This window comes from Nymphaea colorata, chromosome 6, assembly GCF_008831285.2.
Source record: "Nymphaea colorata isolate Beijing-Zhang1983 chromosome 6, ASM883128v2, whole genome shotgun sequence".
In the NCBI taxonomy this organism is placed as follows: domain Eukaryota; kingdom Viridiplantae; phylum Streptophyta; class Magnoliopsida; order Nymphaeales; family Nymphaeaceae; genus Nymphaea; species Nymphaea colorata.
The window spans coordinates 6428952-6445552 of NC_045143.1; the positions used below are offsets into that span (position 1 = coordinate 6428952).

General features: G+C 37.3%; 1 protein-coding gene across 2 annotated transcripts; it reads left to right on the forward strand.

Moving 5' to 3' along the window:
* The first annotated feature begins 660 nt into the window (after window positions 1-660).
* Window positions 661-7561, forward strand: LOC116256227 (protein NDL1-like). 2 transcript variants are annotated; one of them, XM_031632521.2, is made up of 11 exons: window positions 661-817; window positions 2779-2878; window positions 3112-3209; window positions 3341-3429; window positions 3601-3661; window positions 3759-3845; window positions 4119-4196; window positions 4281-4337; window positions 4417-4472; window positions 6549-6684; window positions 6935-7561. In XM_031632521.2, exons 1-11 carry the CDS (start codon window positions 758-760, stop codon window positions 7148-7150), a joined length of 1038 nt encoding a protein of 345 aa, XP_031488381.1. In that variant the 5' UTR covers window positions 661-757; the 3' UTR covers window positions 7151-7561. The 2 variants fall into 2 exon arrangements, with proteins under 2 accessions (XP_031488381.1, XP_031488383.1); XM_031632523.2 differs by having other exon boundaries at window positions 4281-4325.
* Window positions 7562-16601: the final 9040 nt, after the last annotated feature.

Here is a 16601-nt window from a genome sequence, read left to right on the forward strand (position 1 = left end):
CGAATCAAATAGGATTCGCGAAGTTTTTAGATCATTGAGGATCTCAAATTCGTGAATATGCGGTCTGAACCCTTGTGTTGGACTTTAGATCCACAACTTTTTTTCTATTTATCATGATCTGAGATCCCAGTGCACAAATTCACGGTTTAGTTGTAGCAAGGGCTCAAATCAGTCATGGATCTTTAAGACAAAAAAATTTAAATGTTTAATTTCAGTTAGAGAGAGAAAATAAGAGTAGGGGTGGGGGCAAGGGGGATTAAAAAGAATAAAATTTTTACTCGTAAAATTTAAAATTTTAATTTAACCTATATAAAATTTTTTAAAAATTATATTTGGATGCCTGTAAAAGTTTAGAAACTCTAATAAAAGGGTTGCTAAAGGTGTGGGCTAAAAAAGAGTGAGAGGAAACGCAGATCCGGTAGTTAACGCTAACTGTAACGGCATTAACGAACGGGGAGGGGCAGGACTGAGATTCGGAAAAGATCGAGGGGCAAAAATGACAAACGAAAGTCAATCCATTTACGTTAGTAACTCCGGGCGGCTTAACCTGTTGCCGCCGGTGGCCTGAGGTACGGACGGTGCGGCAGTCGGTGACGAGGCGTCGGTGGGTTAACCATGGTTAGACGAGAGTTAAGCGCGGGGAGGCCCGTCGGGTATATAAGGAGGTGAGAGAACCGGAGTTTTCGCCAGGAGGGAGAAAAAAAAAACTGAAAGGAAAGGAGGTGGGAGAAAGGAAGGGAAGGCGGAGGCCGCGGCCATGGGAGACTCCAGCGGCTCTGTTTCTATCGACATGGAGAGGATCCCGTTTGGAGGAGAGGTACGTCATTTCCTGAATCTTTTTCGTTTACGTGATTTCCCGCTTTTTAAAGGGATTTTCAGAGGTTTGAGTGCTTTTTCTGGGCTTGATCGCGAAGAAGTTGGTGTCTTGGTTCGTTTTCCTGAGGCGGATGGCGAGGAATGAGTTATTTTTTTCTGCTTGTGAATTTTGCGAAGTTCAGTAGTTCGCTTTTTCATTTTTTCATTTTTTTTTCCTCCCTCGCTTCTGAAAAGGAGCATTTGGAAGATGGAAGGGTCTGACAAGCGTTTCCTCTCCCCTATTTTGATGGGCCAAAACCTGTGGCTTTTGACAGTTTTTGGCATTTGTATTTGCGGGTTCGTTTTTTGAGTTCGTGATTCTTGCGCTCGGTTTCATGAATTTGCAAAAATCTCTTCGGTGACTTTTGGCGCGAGATTAAGATTCTTAAATTCTTTATGTAAATTTATAACGCTTTCGAAGGAGTGACATGAGACATGAATTTGTGTTTTATTGTACTATTATTGATGATATGAAGCTTTGGGTGCCGAATCTTGGGTGAGATGCTGTGTTCCTGTTTCTTCTGTTGGATATGCTTTGGTTCTTTCACGGTTTTATGTTCGTGCTGAATTGGTTTTTGTTGGTGCAGAATTGATTGAAAATCAGAATGCATATATTGGGTTGCAAATGATATCTTTTATCATTTGGTCTATATGGTTTTTGTTTGTTTTCTTTGCGATCGTACCAGTGAAAGCTGGAGATCGGAACGCCTAGATATTTTTAAGGAAATATTCTCTTCCATTTCTAAAGGCGTTTGATTAAGAATTTTTGCCATTATTTCAAGGTTGATTCCTTTCGTGGATTACACCTTTGATAAAAGTTTACTGCTTATTGAGCAAGTTTAGCGTTTTAAAATTTAAGGTTTCTGATCCTGTCATCGGAGACATTTCCGTCTGTATATCATTTTTTGTGGTCGAGCAGTTTGATAAGGTTTTGATGTTTAATCATGATATTAAGATTCTGTTGCTGTTATTGCATAAGAATTTTAAGAATATTAGGCATCTTTTTTTTTAAAAAAAAATTCTGAGCCCTTTAAATGCATATCAGTATTTTTTTATTGTTTTTGTTTGAATTTTCACCCCTAAGTTACCAAATTAGGTTCTCCAGATTCCAGAATTAAGTGTTGTATTTTTCATTTTTTATTTATAGAAACCATGTTGAATAAAAGGAGAAGCGTTTATTCTTTTCTCTTCTTAAGGAACTTGGGTTTGTTCAGAGATCTGCGTTTCTTCAAAATTTTCTGTGCGAGGAAATGCTGGTATTCTAGATTCATTCTTTTTTATTTTTTCCCTTTTATGAGTTCAGATGTTTTTGGATGTAATCCTGGTTAGGAAGACTGTGTTTCACGTCTACCAAAAGGAAAAGAAAATGATTATATGGCTTCCGCTTTCCTCTTTTATGCTTCAAGGTGTAAAAATATGATGTTTTTCTTCAATCATAATCTTCAGTTTAGAGAAGCCAACTTTTTAACTTTCTTTTCTCAGACGCTATTTTTCTATACATATATTGTTTCTTTCTTTCGTAAATGGATGAGAATCCCTTGGCGTCATATTTCATTTTTGAGTCGGCAAACTTTGAGGCTGTAAATTTACATATAATCCTTCTTGGGGTAAAAAAATTGCACATGCCTGAACATATGATATCCGAATTGAATCTCTTTCAATGGTTCTGCCATATTGTCATCTCTTTAGGTGCAATCGGCTTGTGAGATTCTTTTTGGCATTTTCCTTTAAAAAGTTTCCTACTATTAGAAATAGAAGATGACTTCACTCTTGGCGCTGAAAATTTTGGTGACTAGTTATCTCTTTTATGTGATGTACTGATTTCACATGCTTCTGAGCTTTATCCTTCATGTCCTTGATTTGGTGTAAGGTTACTTCCTCCCTTTAATATGAAGACTGAGTAGTTGGATACTCTTTTGTCAGGAACATATTTTGCAGACAAGCCGCGGCCCCGTTTCAGTAACAGTATTTGGAGATATTGATAAGCCAGCAATTATCACCTACCCGGATGTTGCTTTGAATCGTAAGTGTGTTTTTCGCTTTCAATAAATGTAATGAAGAGAAGTTCTCATTTCAGCTATTCAGGTTCTGACATCCTCTCATGGCTATGCAGGATAAAATATATTGGGTCAGTTAGAAATAGCAAACTCATAGTTAGCGCTTGTAGACATTAGCCGTTTCAAATTTTGTGAAAGTAGAATGTTCTTGCTTGTGGTTTATGTTGTAATGAATGGTTCCTCGTGCTTTGTTCAACAGATATGTCATGTTTCCAAGGACTGTTCTTTTGCCCTGAAGCTGCTTCATTGCTGCTTCACAACTTCTGCATCTATCATATTGATCCTCCTGGACATGAGGTTCGTGGTTTGGTTTTAGTTATTTGAAGCTTTCAGTCTTTTTCTCGTTACTTCCTGAACATCGAAACACTTTTTTTTTGGTCCAAGAGATACTGTATTCAATACTCATTGCATGTTTTGAATTTTTTCAGTTGGGAGCAGCTGCCATTTCTTCCGATGTCCCTATTCCATCTGTTGATGACTTAGCAGATCAAGTTGCTGAAGTTCTGGATTTTTTCGGGTATATAGAAAATAGTTAGTCTCCAATAGAGTTACTTTTGAAATATAAATAAATCTATAAATGGTCGCATGTAGCTGTTAAAATTTTTTTGCTCTATGTTTTCATTTCTTAAGTTATTCATATATCAAATTTTGTTGTAGTCTTGCTTATGAGTTGCTTCTTTTGTAATAGGCTTAGCACAGTTCTATGCATGGGGGTTACAGCTGGTGCCTACATTCTCACCCTTTTTGCTGTATGTATGCCGTGGGTTGAAGCTTGTTTATACTTTATATATTATTCTTTATTTGTCTTGACTTTTCTTTTGGTTTGATTTTTTAATGCTTATACAGATGAAGTACAGGGAGCGTGTTCTTGGTCTAATACTTGTTTCCCCTCTATGTAAAGCACCCACATGGTCAGATTGGTTGTTTAACAAGGTCCGCTGTTCTGCCTTTTGTCTTTCTCCTTTATTTTTGATTCAGCAATTGCAGCAACAGTTCTTTATGCAAAAATCTCGTTTCTCCTTTTCGTGTTTGGTTGGGGTCTTCTTTTTTTTTTTTTTGGGGGGGGGGGTGTTGGATTGGTGGGTAGAAATGGAATGATCTTTGAGCACAGTGAGTCAAATCAGGTCACTGTTCCATTAGAGAAGCACCCAGAGATTGTTATTTTTGTGTTTTGAATTAAAATTCATGTCCATGTTGCTTTGGCAGATTTTCTCAAATTTGGTGTACTTCTATGGAATGTCTGGTGTGCTCAAGGAGGTTTTGCTTCAGAGGTATTTCAGCAAGGTGATTTTGATTCTCAAGTTTCTAATATTATATTTCTTGATAATTGATAGGTGGCTAATTCTGGTGTGCCCTTTTCTATCTCAGGAAGTTCGTGGCGGTCCCAATGTTGCTGAGTCAGACATTGTGCAGGCATGTCGAAGGGTAATTGATGAGTTACTTCAAAGGTTATGATGACAGAAAATTAGTAGCAATTTTGCTGATTACCGTGTTTCTCCTGCAGCTGCTGGATGAGAGGCAGGGCGTAAATGTTGCACGATTTCTTGAAGCAATTAACTGGTATATTGACAATCCTTCATCTTTTCAACCAACTACGCACTCTTTTTCTCTCTGCACGTGTAATGTGCACGTAGATGTTTGAAACTCCAAAATCTACATTTATTAGCTTGATTGAGTCCCTTATCAACCTGATGTCATGAACCCAGTTTATTACTATGAAAGTTTAAAGTTCATTAAAGAACACTAGTCTGCAAAATGAAATGAAAAATTGTTTGTGTATTATCATGAGAAATTGTTCGTGCATCAACAAAACCTTATTAGCTGGACCCATGCACAGCTGCAGCTTATTAGCATTTTTATCTTGTTTTACCTCAGTATAGCATGGTGCATTTGCTGATCCTGATCTTCTCTTATCTGTGTCCTTGTAAACATTACTTCTTTTGCCTAAGAGAATGTTTCTACAAAATTTGGTTATTTGTCCATGCACAGCTGCAGCTTATTAGCATTTTTATCTTGTTTTACTTCAGTATAGCATGGTGCATTTGCTGATCCTGATCTTCTCTTATCTGTGTCCTTGTAAACATTACTTCTTTTGCCTAAGAGAATGTTTCTGCAAAATTTGGTTATTTAACTTCTTAAAGGGTTTTTGTTTGATTTTTTCTGAATATCTTTTTCTTAACAAATGGCCACTTGTGGACATGTTAATGGAAGCAATACAATTTCATGGTATTGTGATCCTATGTTATGTCTATCATGTCTATAGATTGTGAACATGTATGTTGTTTTCTACACTTTATGGTTGTTTGTAATTTTTTTTGGGAAATATTGGATGCCCTTCATACTACTAGCCTTAAGTCACATAAGTGTGGGCATGGTAGGCACAACTTAGAGATTTCAAAAAATGTGGACACAAGGTATGGCTGGATATACATACACTATACGTACATATATTTGTGAAATTATATATATAATCGTGACATTATATATATATATATATATATATATATATATATATATCCATACATATATATCTATATATGATTGTCACAGAAAACGCGTCTTATTCGAAAAAAATGCGTATAATACGTGAAAAAAACAGTCAGCCATATAAAACGTGAAAAGAATGTGTCTTTTTTAAACAATGCCAGAAAATACAAAATGTGAAAAAATTGCGTATTATACACATTTTTTTGTATTTTTATGATTTTTTATTTTTTATAAGTTTCAGGATTTATTAAATGTTTTAAAATTTCTAAAATTTCTCGAGATTTTTCCGAGATGTCCAACTTTGCTGTATTATACCCGAGAAATTCCTCGCCGTATAATACCCACACATGGTACACGATATATATATATATATATAAAGAAGATTTGAAGGTTCAGAAAAGATTACTTTTCTCATTTTCTGAAGTAGGCATCGTGTCATCTCCTTGCATGGGGCTGTGCCTTGAACACTTGTCTTTTCCTAAATTTGAATTCGAACTACAGTTTTGGATCAGCGGCTTTCCATTTTCTTTGCAATATTATATGATTTCCAGCGAAGGTTTTCAATATGTCACTTTAGCAGCATACTCCAAGTGATGGGTCTTTGTGTATCCTAGCTGGAAAGCCTGGAATTTGGGTTCTGGACATGGGGAAGTAAGGGGGTTGGATTAAATTGCCAGCTAAATTCATGGAGAGTTAAGTTAAATTTTTGGATCAGTGTTATTACGACCAATAATTGCAACTGGCCCAATTAGTTCGACATACTTTTAGTCCTATCTGATCAGTTCATTCTGCACCTCTTTCCAACTTGAATTCAATGTTGACTAATATTGAGATTGACTGCAAGAAACAGCTATCACTTTGACTTCCATCTAGCGTACATTTGCTATGTTAACTATGGGTTTATTTGAGTTAAAACATTTTATCGACTGGTCTTGGTCCCCTAGGATGATGCTTTACTTTTGAATGTTTAGGGCCATAGTTGGTAGGCTGACATTATCTGGTGGATGCTCACACATTTTGTTTGTTGCATGTCTTTAATTTATTTGAGTAGACAGTTAGGCACACAGACACGCAGAGTGGCATAGAAAGGCATCTGCAAATGCATATAATTTTGGTTTATAATTGATGTTCTTTTTTCCATTTATGCAGGAGGCGTGACATAGCAGAAGGATTGAAGAAACTTAAATGTCGGACATTAATATTTGTAGGAGATAGTTCTCCATTCCACTCTGAGGCCCTCTACATGACCTCCAAATTGGACAGGAAATATACAGCGCTTGTTGAGGTATGAGTTTTCTCCACCTTAATGTTAATTTCTGCATATGGATGAACATTGGTACATGCATGGAAAATGTCTACAATAAATCTACTTTTTGGTTTCTTGAATACTGAATTTGATTTTGGCATTTTTTGTCTAGCAGAACCTTCCCTTGAATACTTTTTGGTTTTTTGTTTTCTTGTGAACTTTAAGATGTTTTTGCTTTTACTATGGATGGGGGCGGGAACATAAACTCCATCTTGTTTTCTGGGAGCAGGTGCAGGCCTGTGGGTCGATGGTGACGGAGGAGCAACCCCACGCGATGCTGATTCCCTTGGAGTATTTCTTCATGGGCTACGGAGTGTACCGACAATCTCATTTCTCTACCAGCCCGACGAGCCCCCTGAGCCCATCATGCATATCTCCGGAGCTGCTGTCCCCCGAAAGCCTGGGGTTGAAACTGAAGCCGATCAAGACCCGTGTCTCGGCCTGAGGGAAAAGCACCAGAAAGGTGGGTGGCTGCAGCACGTCCGGTTGCCTCCTCTTGGTGGATGTTTTCTTATATCATAGCAGAAGGAAGGATTGTTGGGTGTAGATAAGGAAAGAAGGCAAAGTTCTATAGAAATCCAATTCATTTGTAGTCATAAAAGCCAGCCGTTGTAACATTATTGTCCATTATTTATGACTCGTGAATAGAATAAGGGAAGGGAGAGGTGGGGGGGGAGAGAGCAGTCACGATTTTCTCCTTGCTAGCTGTATGGGCGGACCATTTTTTGTGGCAGGTCAGTCAAATTGGAAATTTTCCATTACGGCTGTGGTGGGGGTCGGTTACGGCTGCCTGGTCATAGCTGGAGATGTTGCCAAGTTTTTCCTTGTTAAATAATAAAAGCTTCGATATTTCATATTCGCGCCCTCTCGGGACCCACTTTTTGCCTGGGCTCCAATCGCAGGCTGGTCTACTCCGGAGAGCATCAAAGCAATAAATGGCTTTCCTTTCTATCATGTCGCTCCTTGCCGCAGCCAGGCTGTTCCAGTGGGACGGGGGGAGCTTGTTGTAAAGTTTCGTTTCAGGCACCGGTTCCTCAAAAAGGTAAGGTTGCTTCAACATATTGGTGCTTTCCGGCATCTCCTTTTGGGGGCCTTTCTGGTATTTGTCCTCATGTGGAAGATCCTATTCTTGTGCGATGGTAAAGCTCAGCGTGGATGGTTCTACAGTTAATTGTTCCATTTTTTTCTTTAGATAAACTCAATTTGCTCTATTATTGGACAAGCCTCTTTCGCTCTGTTTAGGGCAAGTAGGAATATTTAAAGAACAGAGGAGATGTGATTTATTGTCTCCGAGCATATCATAATGTGCATTATTCTTCGATTTGTTTTTGTCCATTTTTAAAATAAAAAATAAAAAATTGTGGCAGGTAGTGCCTAATGGTGTTTTGCTTTGTTCAAGACGTAGGAAGCTTAATTTTCTGCGAACTTGATTGTTTTGTTCTTTTCTTTGGGATAGATGTGCACCTTGACGTAGAAAGGAAAGGAAAATTTGAAACTTATGGTGGCTAAAGAGTCGATTAGAAAAGTTGGTCCGGTCGTCATGGAATCTTATGCTTTGGATTCCAACTTTAAAAGTGGCCCCGTCCGATTCTTTGGCTGAAGGAGAAAGGGAGGTTGACGTAGCTGTCGGTAACTCATGGAGCTGGTTTAACTCTGGTCTCGATGCCGTGGATGGCCCACGTGTATTGGCTCTTGCCCTTTCTAACCAAAAGCCGAACAAATACTCTTATCCCTTTGGTTAGGCGTTGCCAACTACATAAATAAGGTCCATGATTCATTCACTTTATCCTGAGTCACTCAAACTTAACTTTTTTCTTTATGAAGAAAAATGCTGGGCGGGCCTTCAACGTTTAGTCTTACATATGCCTTGGAAAGATGGCCGCAGGGTGGGACTTGATTCTGAACCTTGAACCTGACAATTTTCACTTTTTTCTTTTATCAATTGAATATAATATGTGGCTGTATTGGTTCGAAATTGTAAATTAAGCGACCAAGAAAGAAAAGTAAATTAGTTAAATAATTCACCTGCCTTGAAACTAATCCTTTCTCAAAAAATAGTGGCCTATAATTCAAGATTGGCGAAGAAGCACTAAGTAGCTTTTTTGTGGGGAACGCTTAGAAAGCGGGAGTTAAGAAGAGTGAACTGTGAAGTCTTAATACTACTGTCGGTTGCATGAGCTTTCTCGTGATTTGGCCCTAAGAAATGGGTGGCCCATTGAGTGGTAGGCCTTGAAAGATTACCTGCTATGAGAAAATGACAGGACATTATTACAGAGCAGAGCATGATGAAAGGCCTTCCAGCAGAAGTTATTCATTCACATCCGTGGATTAGAATAAACGTCAGAAGTGGTTTCCAGATGGATGGGAGGTGTTAGACGTTGTGTTGGGCTTCTTTGGAGTGCTGATGCTATTAAAGACGGCATGTTTGTTAGAGGGATGAATGATGCTTGGAATCTGAATTGATGCTTTCTCTGCTTAGTGCTATCGGTGATAATGCTGTGAAAGTCTCAATCAGGGCCAACAATGTTAAGTGGAAGTTGTGGTTGCAGGGATGGGTTCAATCCTTGTCGTCTTTGAACTCTGATGGTTTTTTCGTTTCTTTGAGTCAATGTATAGAAATTCCTGATGAGTTTTGTCTGAGGAGGCTATCTCCTAAGGGCTCTGTAGATTGTTTTGCTGTACATTTTGTGTTACTTTTATTCTTTATTCTTTTTTATTAAATGGAAGGGAGATCCCCCAGTTGTGTTGCCAGATTTTCATCGGAATAAGGTCCGGGAACGCCGGTGGGAAAAGGTGATTGTCCGATTACCTGAGGTCGATTCATCTCTTAAGAGCCTGCGGTGGTTTATTCAGTTCTAACTGATATACAGGATAAGCATCGGACTGTTGTTGTATTCTTTATTCTTCTATTCTTTTGGGGATATTTCCTGTCCGATTTCATCGGAATAATTTGCCATACTCAACAGCATTTTTTACCAAGTGGTGAAACTTTGATGATTGTTGGGAGTTGAGATTCTGAAACAAGTTCTAATATTATCAAGCAGCAATAGATATGATAGCAACCGTAGAAACGATTGGATAAACTTGCACAATCAAGTCTTATCGTCTTTATTTGATGGAAAAAAGGTAAAATATTTAACATCATCATTTTTTGGAAGATCACACATCCAACGAGATTTGCGCAAGATATTGTGTTTGTATAAGACACATAAGGGAACCAAACATGCCGCAGTAATTAGGCTACACATTAGGCTGAACCAACCGACAAACCACCATCACTTGCTGAGATGCCCAGATAAAAATGTTAAAAACAATGAAAATGAGAAAGACCTGTCTTTTATTCTTTTTTTTTTTTGAAAAAATAAGTCGATAAAAATGTTAGAAACAATGAAAATGAGAAAGACCCGTCTTCTTTTTTCTATTTTTGAAAAAAACTAAAATGATTTTTTGTGTTTTCTTTTTATTTTTGCTTTAAAATTTAAAACTTAAGTTAAATTATTTATCTTCATTTTTGTCATTAACTAAAACGTTATCATATCAATTTATTTTTTAGGTTTTCTTGTTAGTGTTTCACTTATTTTATGTTCTCTACTTTTTAGATCTGTATCTTTAAGGATTCCTTCAGCCAGAAAATCTCTCTTTGTTCGATTCAATATGATGGATAGTTAAGAAAAAACAAAGAAAAAAAGATAATGAATCATATTACTTTACACTTTTTTCTCCTTGTTTCTCTTTTAACAACCCACCCAGATAGACAAACTTGATTAGATGGATCACTTGTCACCTTCGTTCTAACAGATAAGGAGAAAACAGTAACTTTCTAGCACAATTCAAAATCTAACTGTCACTAAGATAAAATTTCAAATTACAAAACTGTGATAACAAATGTAACAACTAATAAAATTTCAAATTACAGAACTGTGAAAATAAATGTAACAGCTACTTGCTACATGATATGCAATTGCTGCATGATATGCAATGCATAATCAATGCAATGAATCTAACTTCTATCTATCACACTGAAAACCCGAAGGTTAAATTATAATGATGCTTAGCTGCCTGCTCAAAAATTTTTATTTCTATCTCCGTCACCGGAAAAGAGACACATGTAAAGGTGTATTAGTATATGACAGACAAGAAAACTCAACAGCCATAGAGTTTCAGAACGTAACGGGCTTTCCCCTTCTGGAAACCCCTTGTGCCGTCCAGGCTCTTTCCCACCCAATATTGTCGACGTCGCCGAGCACCCAATTTGTGTCCGTTAGCTTGCCGAATGCGGCAAACGCGGCCCAGTGAGAGATGAGTTCATCCCCAATATCTCACTTTTTAAAAAGACAAATTAAGAAACACATAGAAGTAAAGAAGCAACCGATCGAACATGGATTTGTCACCTTGTAGAAGAATTACAATGGCGTCGTCATCCGACTTTGCCTTGAAAAGTACTGCCTCAACTCTCAACGCACTTAAACTAAAACTGCTTTAGGTTGAAAGCACTTTGGTGACTACTACTGACTAGAGATCCATCTTCTAGTCGATTGTGTGCGAGAATGATTAATCATCTCAATTATTCACGTCACCGATCATTTCTGCTCTGTCTTCCTTTCTTTTAATCATACACCAACGAAGTAGAAGTGAATCACACGTCTGCTCTTTTACCATTAAAGCTGCTCTTTGCTCTCAAAAGAGCATGAGTTCGACCTGCTTTTTAAGTTTTGCCTACACCTGGACAGCAACTAGAGAGAAAGAAGGAGGAATGGGCATGTGTTGTTCAGAAGAGGAGATGCCATCCAAGGAGTGAGACTTGGTGTAAGCTTTAATGGCGAAGAAACCTGTTCCGAGACTGGTTTTCCTGAGATGGAGCATCTCTTTGTTACAGTTGAACTCAATTAAACATGATACTGACTCAATGTCCTCGTTCTAACTGTTGGGGGTCGTCCCTAGGATGGTAAACCGTGCGGCTTTCCCGTGTGTGTGTGTTTTTTTTCTGGGTACCATTTCTGCGTCTCTATCAAGCGACGTCGGAGCTAATACAGTGCAGTGCTCTGACCATTATATGTTCAATTAATATCCGATCAGGTTGAGGTTTGGATTCAAATTTGTTCTGAAAAAAATTGTTCTATGTATAGTACCTAAACATTTTGAAAGTTGATTCTTATGTTCAGTGTTGGTTATGTGGATTTGAATTAGGATGTGAAAACAAAAGTCGGATTCATATCGTAAATTTAAAATTTGGATTTAGTTCCGATATACTATTTTCTTTATTTTATTTGAAGTCATTTATGTCAGTATGCATTAAATTGGATATGGCAAAGATATATATCCGATTAGAATATGATCTATGAACATCCTATGATCATAATAGATTCAAACAAAAATCTTTTCATGTAATTCGCAAGTTATGCTCAGACAAGCACCCTCTATATCAAATTTTGCTTAGTTGAAGTGGCGCACAGATGCTAGCTTCGAGGTCATATGGTGGCAATCACCAATGTGAGCACATTCTCTGTCAGGGTGGTGGGCTGCTCTTCTGCAATCTTTGACGGAACAAGGAATCCCGTTGTTCAGCTTCTTCAAGCATCGACTCTTGCGGAAAAAGGTCGTCGAAGAAGCCTAAAATCTTTGTAGTGAGGCATGGGAACAGGCTTAATAGTCCTATACTGTTTCTGCTTTCATCAGCAGGGAAATTACATCAACAGACAAGTTTTGATTACAGAAAGTAAGTCTCGAAAGATCACGAAGTAACCAAGGGAAATCTATTCATTTGAGTAGAGCTAACACCACCTCTCATTGCTAGAAGCCACTTAAGTTGTTGCCATTTAGAATCGGAACCAATCTCTAAGAGCAACATTTCCATCATCTGTAGCTCAGCCAAATACTAGCCTGATAGCATTTTCTTCCACCATAAAGGCCATGCTTGATTTTTACATTAACACCTTTTAATCTTTATTTTGTTATACATGTAAGTGCTCCTTTTAAGTACTAAAGCTTGAGAATCAGTGCCTCTCCAGAAAATTTTCTGGCTCCCCAATGCTTGATCTTAACATCCTCTAGCCACAAAATCACAGCACAACCAAAATCACCACCTCTCCAACTACGTGCGACCTGGATCGTCCAATCTGGTCTACATGAGGCCTATCAAAAAGGACTGAAGCTTCTGGTTTTTATCCACAAAAGAATGGCTTTCACCACTTGATCCGGCCAATCTTGTGAATGCAAAATCTCTCTTTTAGCTAACAGATACTCGATGGTAGGCAGGGATTGGTCTGTGCCCAACGACTTATATATACATCAGTATACATTTTGGAAAAGCTAGTCCTTATATATACATAAGATCTTCAGAGTAAAAATTTTAAAACCATCACTGGAAAACCCAAAAATTATTGCTAAATCTATGATAAACCATCATTATAGTATAACCCATTGCTACTACCCCTCGTGGTGACAATTTCAATTGCCAGAAAAAAGTATGACTTTAAGTCAATGATATTTAGGTCTTAAATGCATTACTCTAATAATGAAAAAAGTTAACCGGCTCTTTAAATGCTAAAATTTGCTAAGAAAGCAACAATAATTTTCACAAAGAAGAATTGGAACATGTTCTACCCTAAATTAGTAATCCTAAACATGCTAATATATTGATCTGTCATTGTAAGCATTTTCTTAATGTGAATTGAAGAGGTCCGGCACTTCAAGTGGTGCCCATGACATATACGCCTTCCACTATTGCATTGAATATTAATTGTCCTATTCTCAAGGAGGGTATATTTTCATTCTCCTTCGACTGCAAACTATAGAAGTCACATTGTGTTCTAGCAATAAGCTGTGGATTTCTGCAACAATATACAGGAATGCATGAAGTTCTTGGTGCAAGTGGCATAGAATAAACGCGATCTGATCCCTTTCTCGATTCCGTCCCTCCATGGAGACACAACTTTCCCAGTCGCCGGATCTTTCTGCAATAATGCTGGTAACGGCGCATCAGCATATTCTTACATGTAGATGGAGAAATATCGCCCGTTACTTCAAGGCCGGACTCATTTGCCGGAGGATTTAATGTTTTCCGACCAGGTTGACACATTTTCTTGCTAGGCAGACTTTCATTTTCCATTTGTTGGTAATTCCAGGACTCTGGCTTTCTACTTGTCTTCTTGCTTCCAATTTGGTAGGAGCGAAATTGTTCAAAAGCAAATTAATTTTGCAAAAATTTTGCAGCCGATTTCAGGAAAGTTTCACTTTAAGTGATTCTCAAAATTAGAAATTGCATACAGTCGAATGTTGCCTGGTGATTGAATATTTAAAAATTATCGTTACATTACAAATAGTAGTTTAAAGTATTCTTAGCGGTGGTTTTCAAATATTTTATCATCAAATTGTCTACTGGTTTGAATTTTATATGTATATACACAAACACACACACTGTTCTTTTCACGCTTGAGAAGGAAAAAAAAATATTTTATCATGAGATTGTCTACTGATTTAAATTTTATATGTATATACACATACACACACACTGTTATTTTCACGCTTTCTCAATAAAAAGGAAAAAAACATCTTTTTAACCTTTATGAAGAAACGTCAAATGAATTTTTACATTTATTTCACATTTTCACATTATTTTGTATGTTGTTTTTACTTTAAAGTTCAAAACTCTATCTTTACTAAGATACCATTATATGAAGTTATTTTTTTGTTTTCTTGTTCGTTTTTCATTTATTTTACTTTTTCTTAACTTTTAGTTTTTTTTTATTTCTAAAAAATTGCCAAATTTCTTTCTTAGATTTTCCAGAGATTTTCAGGTTTGCCAAAAAAAACCCGAAGAAAACCATTCATATCTTATATATATACATATATAAAGATCAAGAGAGAGAATCGCCAGTATAAAAGATCCACCCAATTTCGATGTCGCCCAGCACTCGTTTCGTTGCTTCTTCTCTCGACATCATCAAGTGTGGTCAAGGCGTGAAATGAGTTCATCCCCAACACCTTCACTTTTTTAAAAGAGAAAGAAACAGATAAAAAAGAAGCAGACGATCCAACAATCGTTTGACGCCTTGCAGAAGAACTACAATGGCGTCGCCATCTCACTTTGCCTTCGAAAGCACTGACTCAACTCTCCCTGCCTTTAAACTAAAACTGCTGCTTTAGGTTTAAACTGAAAGTACTTTGGTGAGTGTCGCCGACTGGATTTCTGTCTTCTAGTCGGTTTCGGTTGGGTGAGAGAATGATTAATCCTCTGAATTATTCAGGTCTCATATCATTTTCCTTCTGTTTTCCTTTCTTTGATCATCCACCAATCAAGTAAAAGCGAAGCGCATGCATAGTTGGCAAACCCGTGACTCGGACTTCAATCGGTAGATGTCCAAGCCTTCGGGTCGGTGAGTTTACTCGTCAAGTTTTAAAATAACTATAATGTAAATAAATCATTGCAGTTGAATCGGGCCGAGGGCGAGTCGAGCCAACCTTGACTCGTGACTGGAACTTTTTAATGACCTGAGCTGACTTGGGTGCTTCCTGAGCCAGCCCGGCGAGTTTGCCAACTATGATCACACGTCTGCTCTTTTTAAGTGTTTCATAACTTTGGTTTTGTTTTAAAACACAAACATCTGGTTTTAACTTGATTTCCAAATAACCAAATTTTCACAGGACTAAATTTTTGAGGTGTCATCTTTCAATTGTTGTTCATTGGATAAAACATTTTTCATGGAATACAATTTTGAGCAAATCTAAGAGAGAGAAATTTACCACAAAACACTTAGGGGTGTTTGGATGTCACTCCTTTTAACTCCACTAAAACTAGGTTTCTGTGAAAACCTGGTTTGTTTATTTAGATGATAATATCCAAATCAGGTTTTAGCTTTTTGACTAGAACCAGTGTTTTTGATAAAACCCTCTAAAACAATAAAGGATAGACAAATTATAGTCCTACAAATGAAATGATCAGTTATGCATGGTTAATGACTAAAATACTCTTTGTTTACACAAAAAAAACATTTTTGTAAAGACAAAAATCAAAATAAAAAAAATAAAAACACTACAAAAGACACTGTGCATGGTGCACAGTCTTAAACACGAAGCGTGCAGTCGGGGTTCCTAATACCCAACAACTCTCATAACTCAAGTTTTTTTAATGAGAAGTTTTTTTGTGTTTCTTTTTTTTTTTTCGTTAAAAACTTAAAAAACTGGAAGAGACAACTAAGACCAATGGAATCATGCTTTAACTTAATGACACGTGACCGAAGCATCGTTTCTTTCAGCACACAATTGAGAAATATTCAGTTTTTAAAACAGTTTCTATAATTTTTTTTTTGAATTTTTTGATCAAAATAACTTTTAAGAAAGAAGAGTGAACGTGCCCACTTCAAGTTAATGGCATGTGATCATAACCTTTGAATTGTCTAAAAATTTTCTCTATTTTTATAAATGGTGACCTAATTCATTTGTAGCATAGAATATATTCACATGTTCCCCAAAGATAATTGTTCCTTCTCGCTCATCAGTGTGAAATGAGTTCATTCTCAACATCTTCACTCTTTTAAATGAGAAAGAAACATATAAAAGGAGAAGCAACGATCGAACACGTATTTCGTCACCTTGTAGAAGAACAACAATGGCGTTCGTCCCCTGACTTTGCCTTGAAAAGTGCCGTCTCTTTTAAACTAAAACTGCTTCAGGTTAAAGCTGGAAGCACTTTGATGCATAGTTAGCAAGCTTGTAACTCGAAGTTGGATCGGTAGATGTTCAGGTCATCGGATCAACGAGTTGACTCGTTGACTTCGATCAGATGAGTTAGGATGAGTCGAGTCGAGTCAAGGGCGAGTAGGGCCAACCTTAACTCATGGCCAGGTTTTTTAGCGATCCGAACCGACTCGGGTGATTCTCGAGCCAACCTTGGTGAT

Coding starts and splice junctions, on each gene's coding strand:
- LOC116256227 (XM_031632521.2), top strand. CDS start 758: ATGGGAGACTCCAGCGGCTCTGTTTCTATCGACATGGAGAGGATCCCG. Junction 818..2,778: donor GGATCCCGTTTGGAGGAGAG/GTACGTCATTTC, acceptor CTCTTTTGTCAG/GAACATATTTTGCAGACAAG. Junction 3,662..3,758: donor ACATTCTCACCCTTTTTGCT/GTATGTATGCCG, acceptor ATGCTTATACAG/ATGAAGTACAGGGAGCGTGT.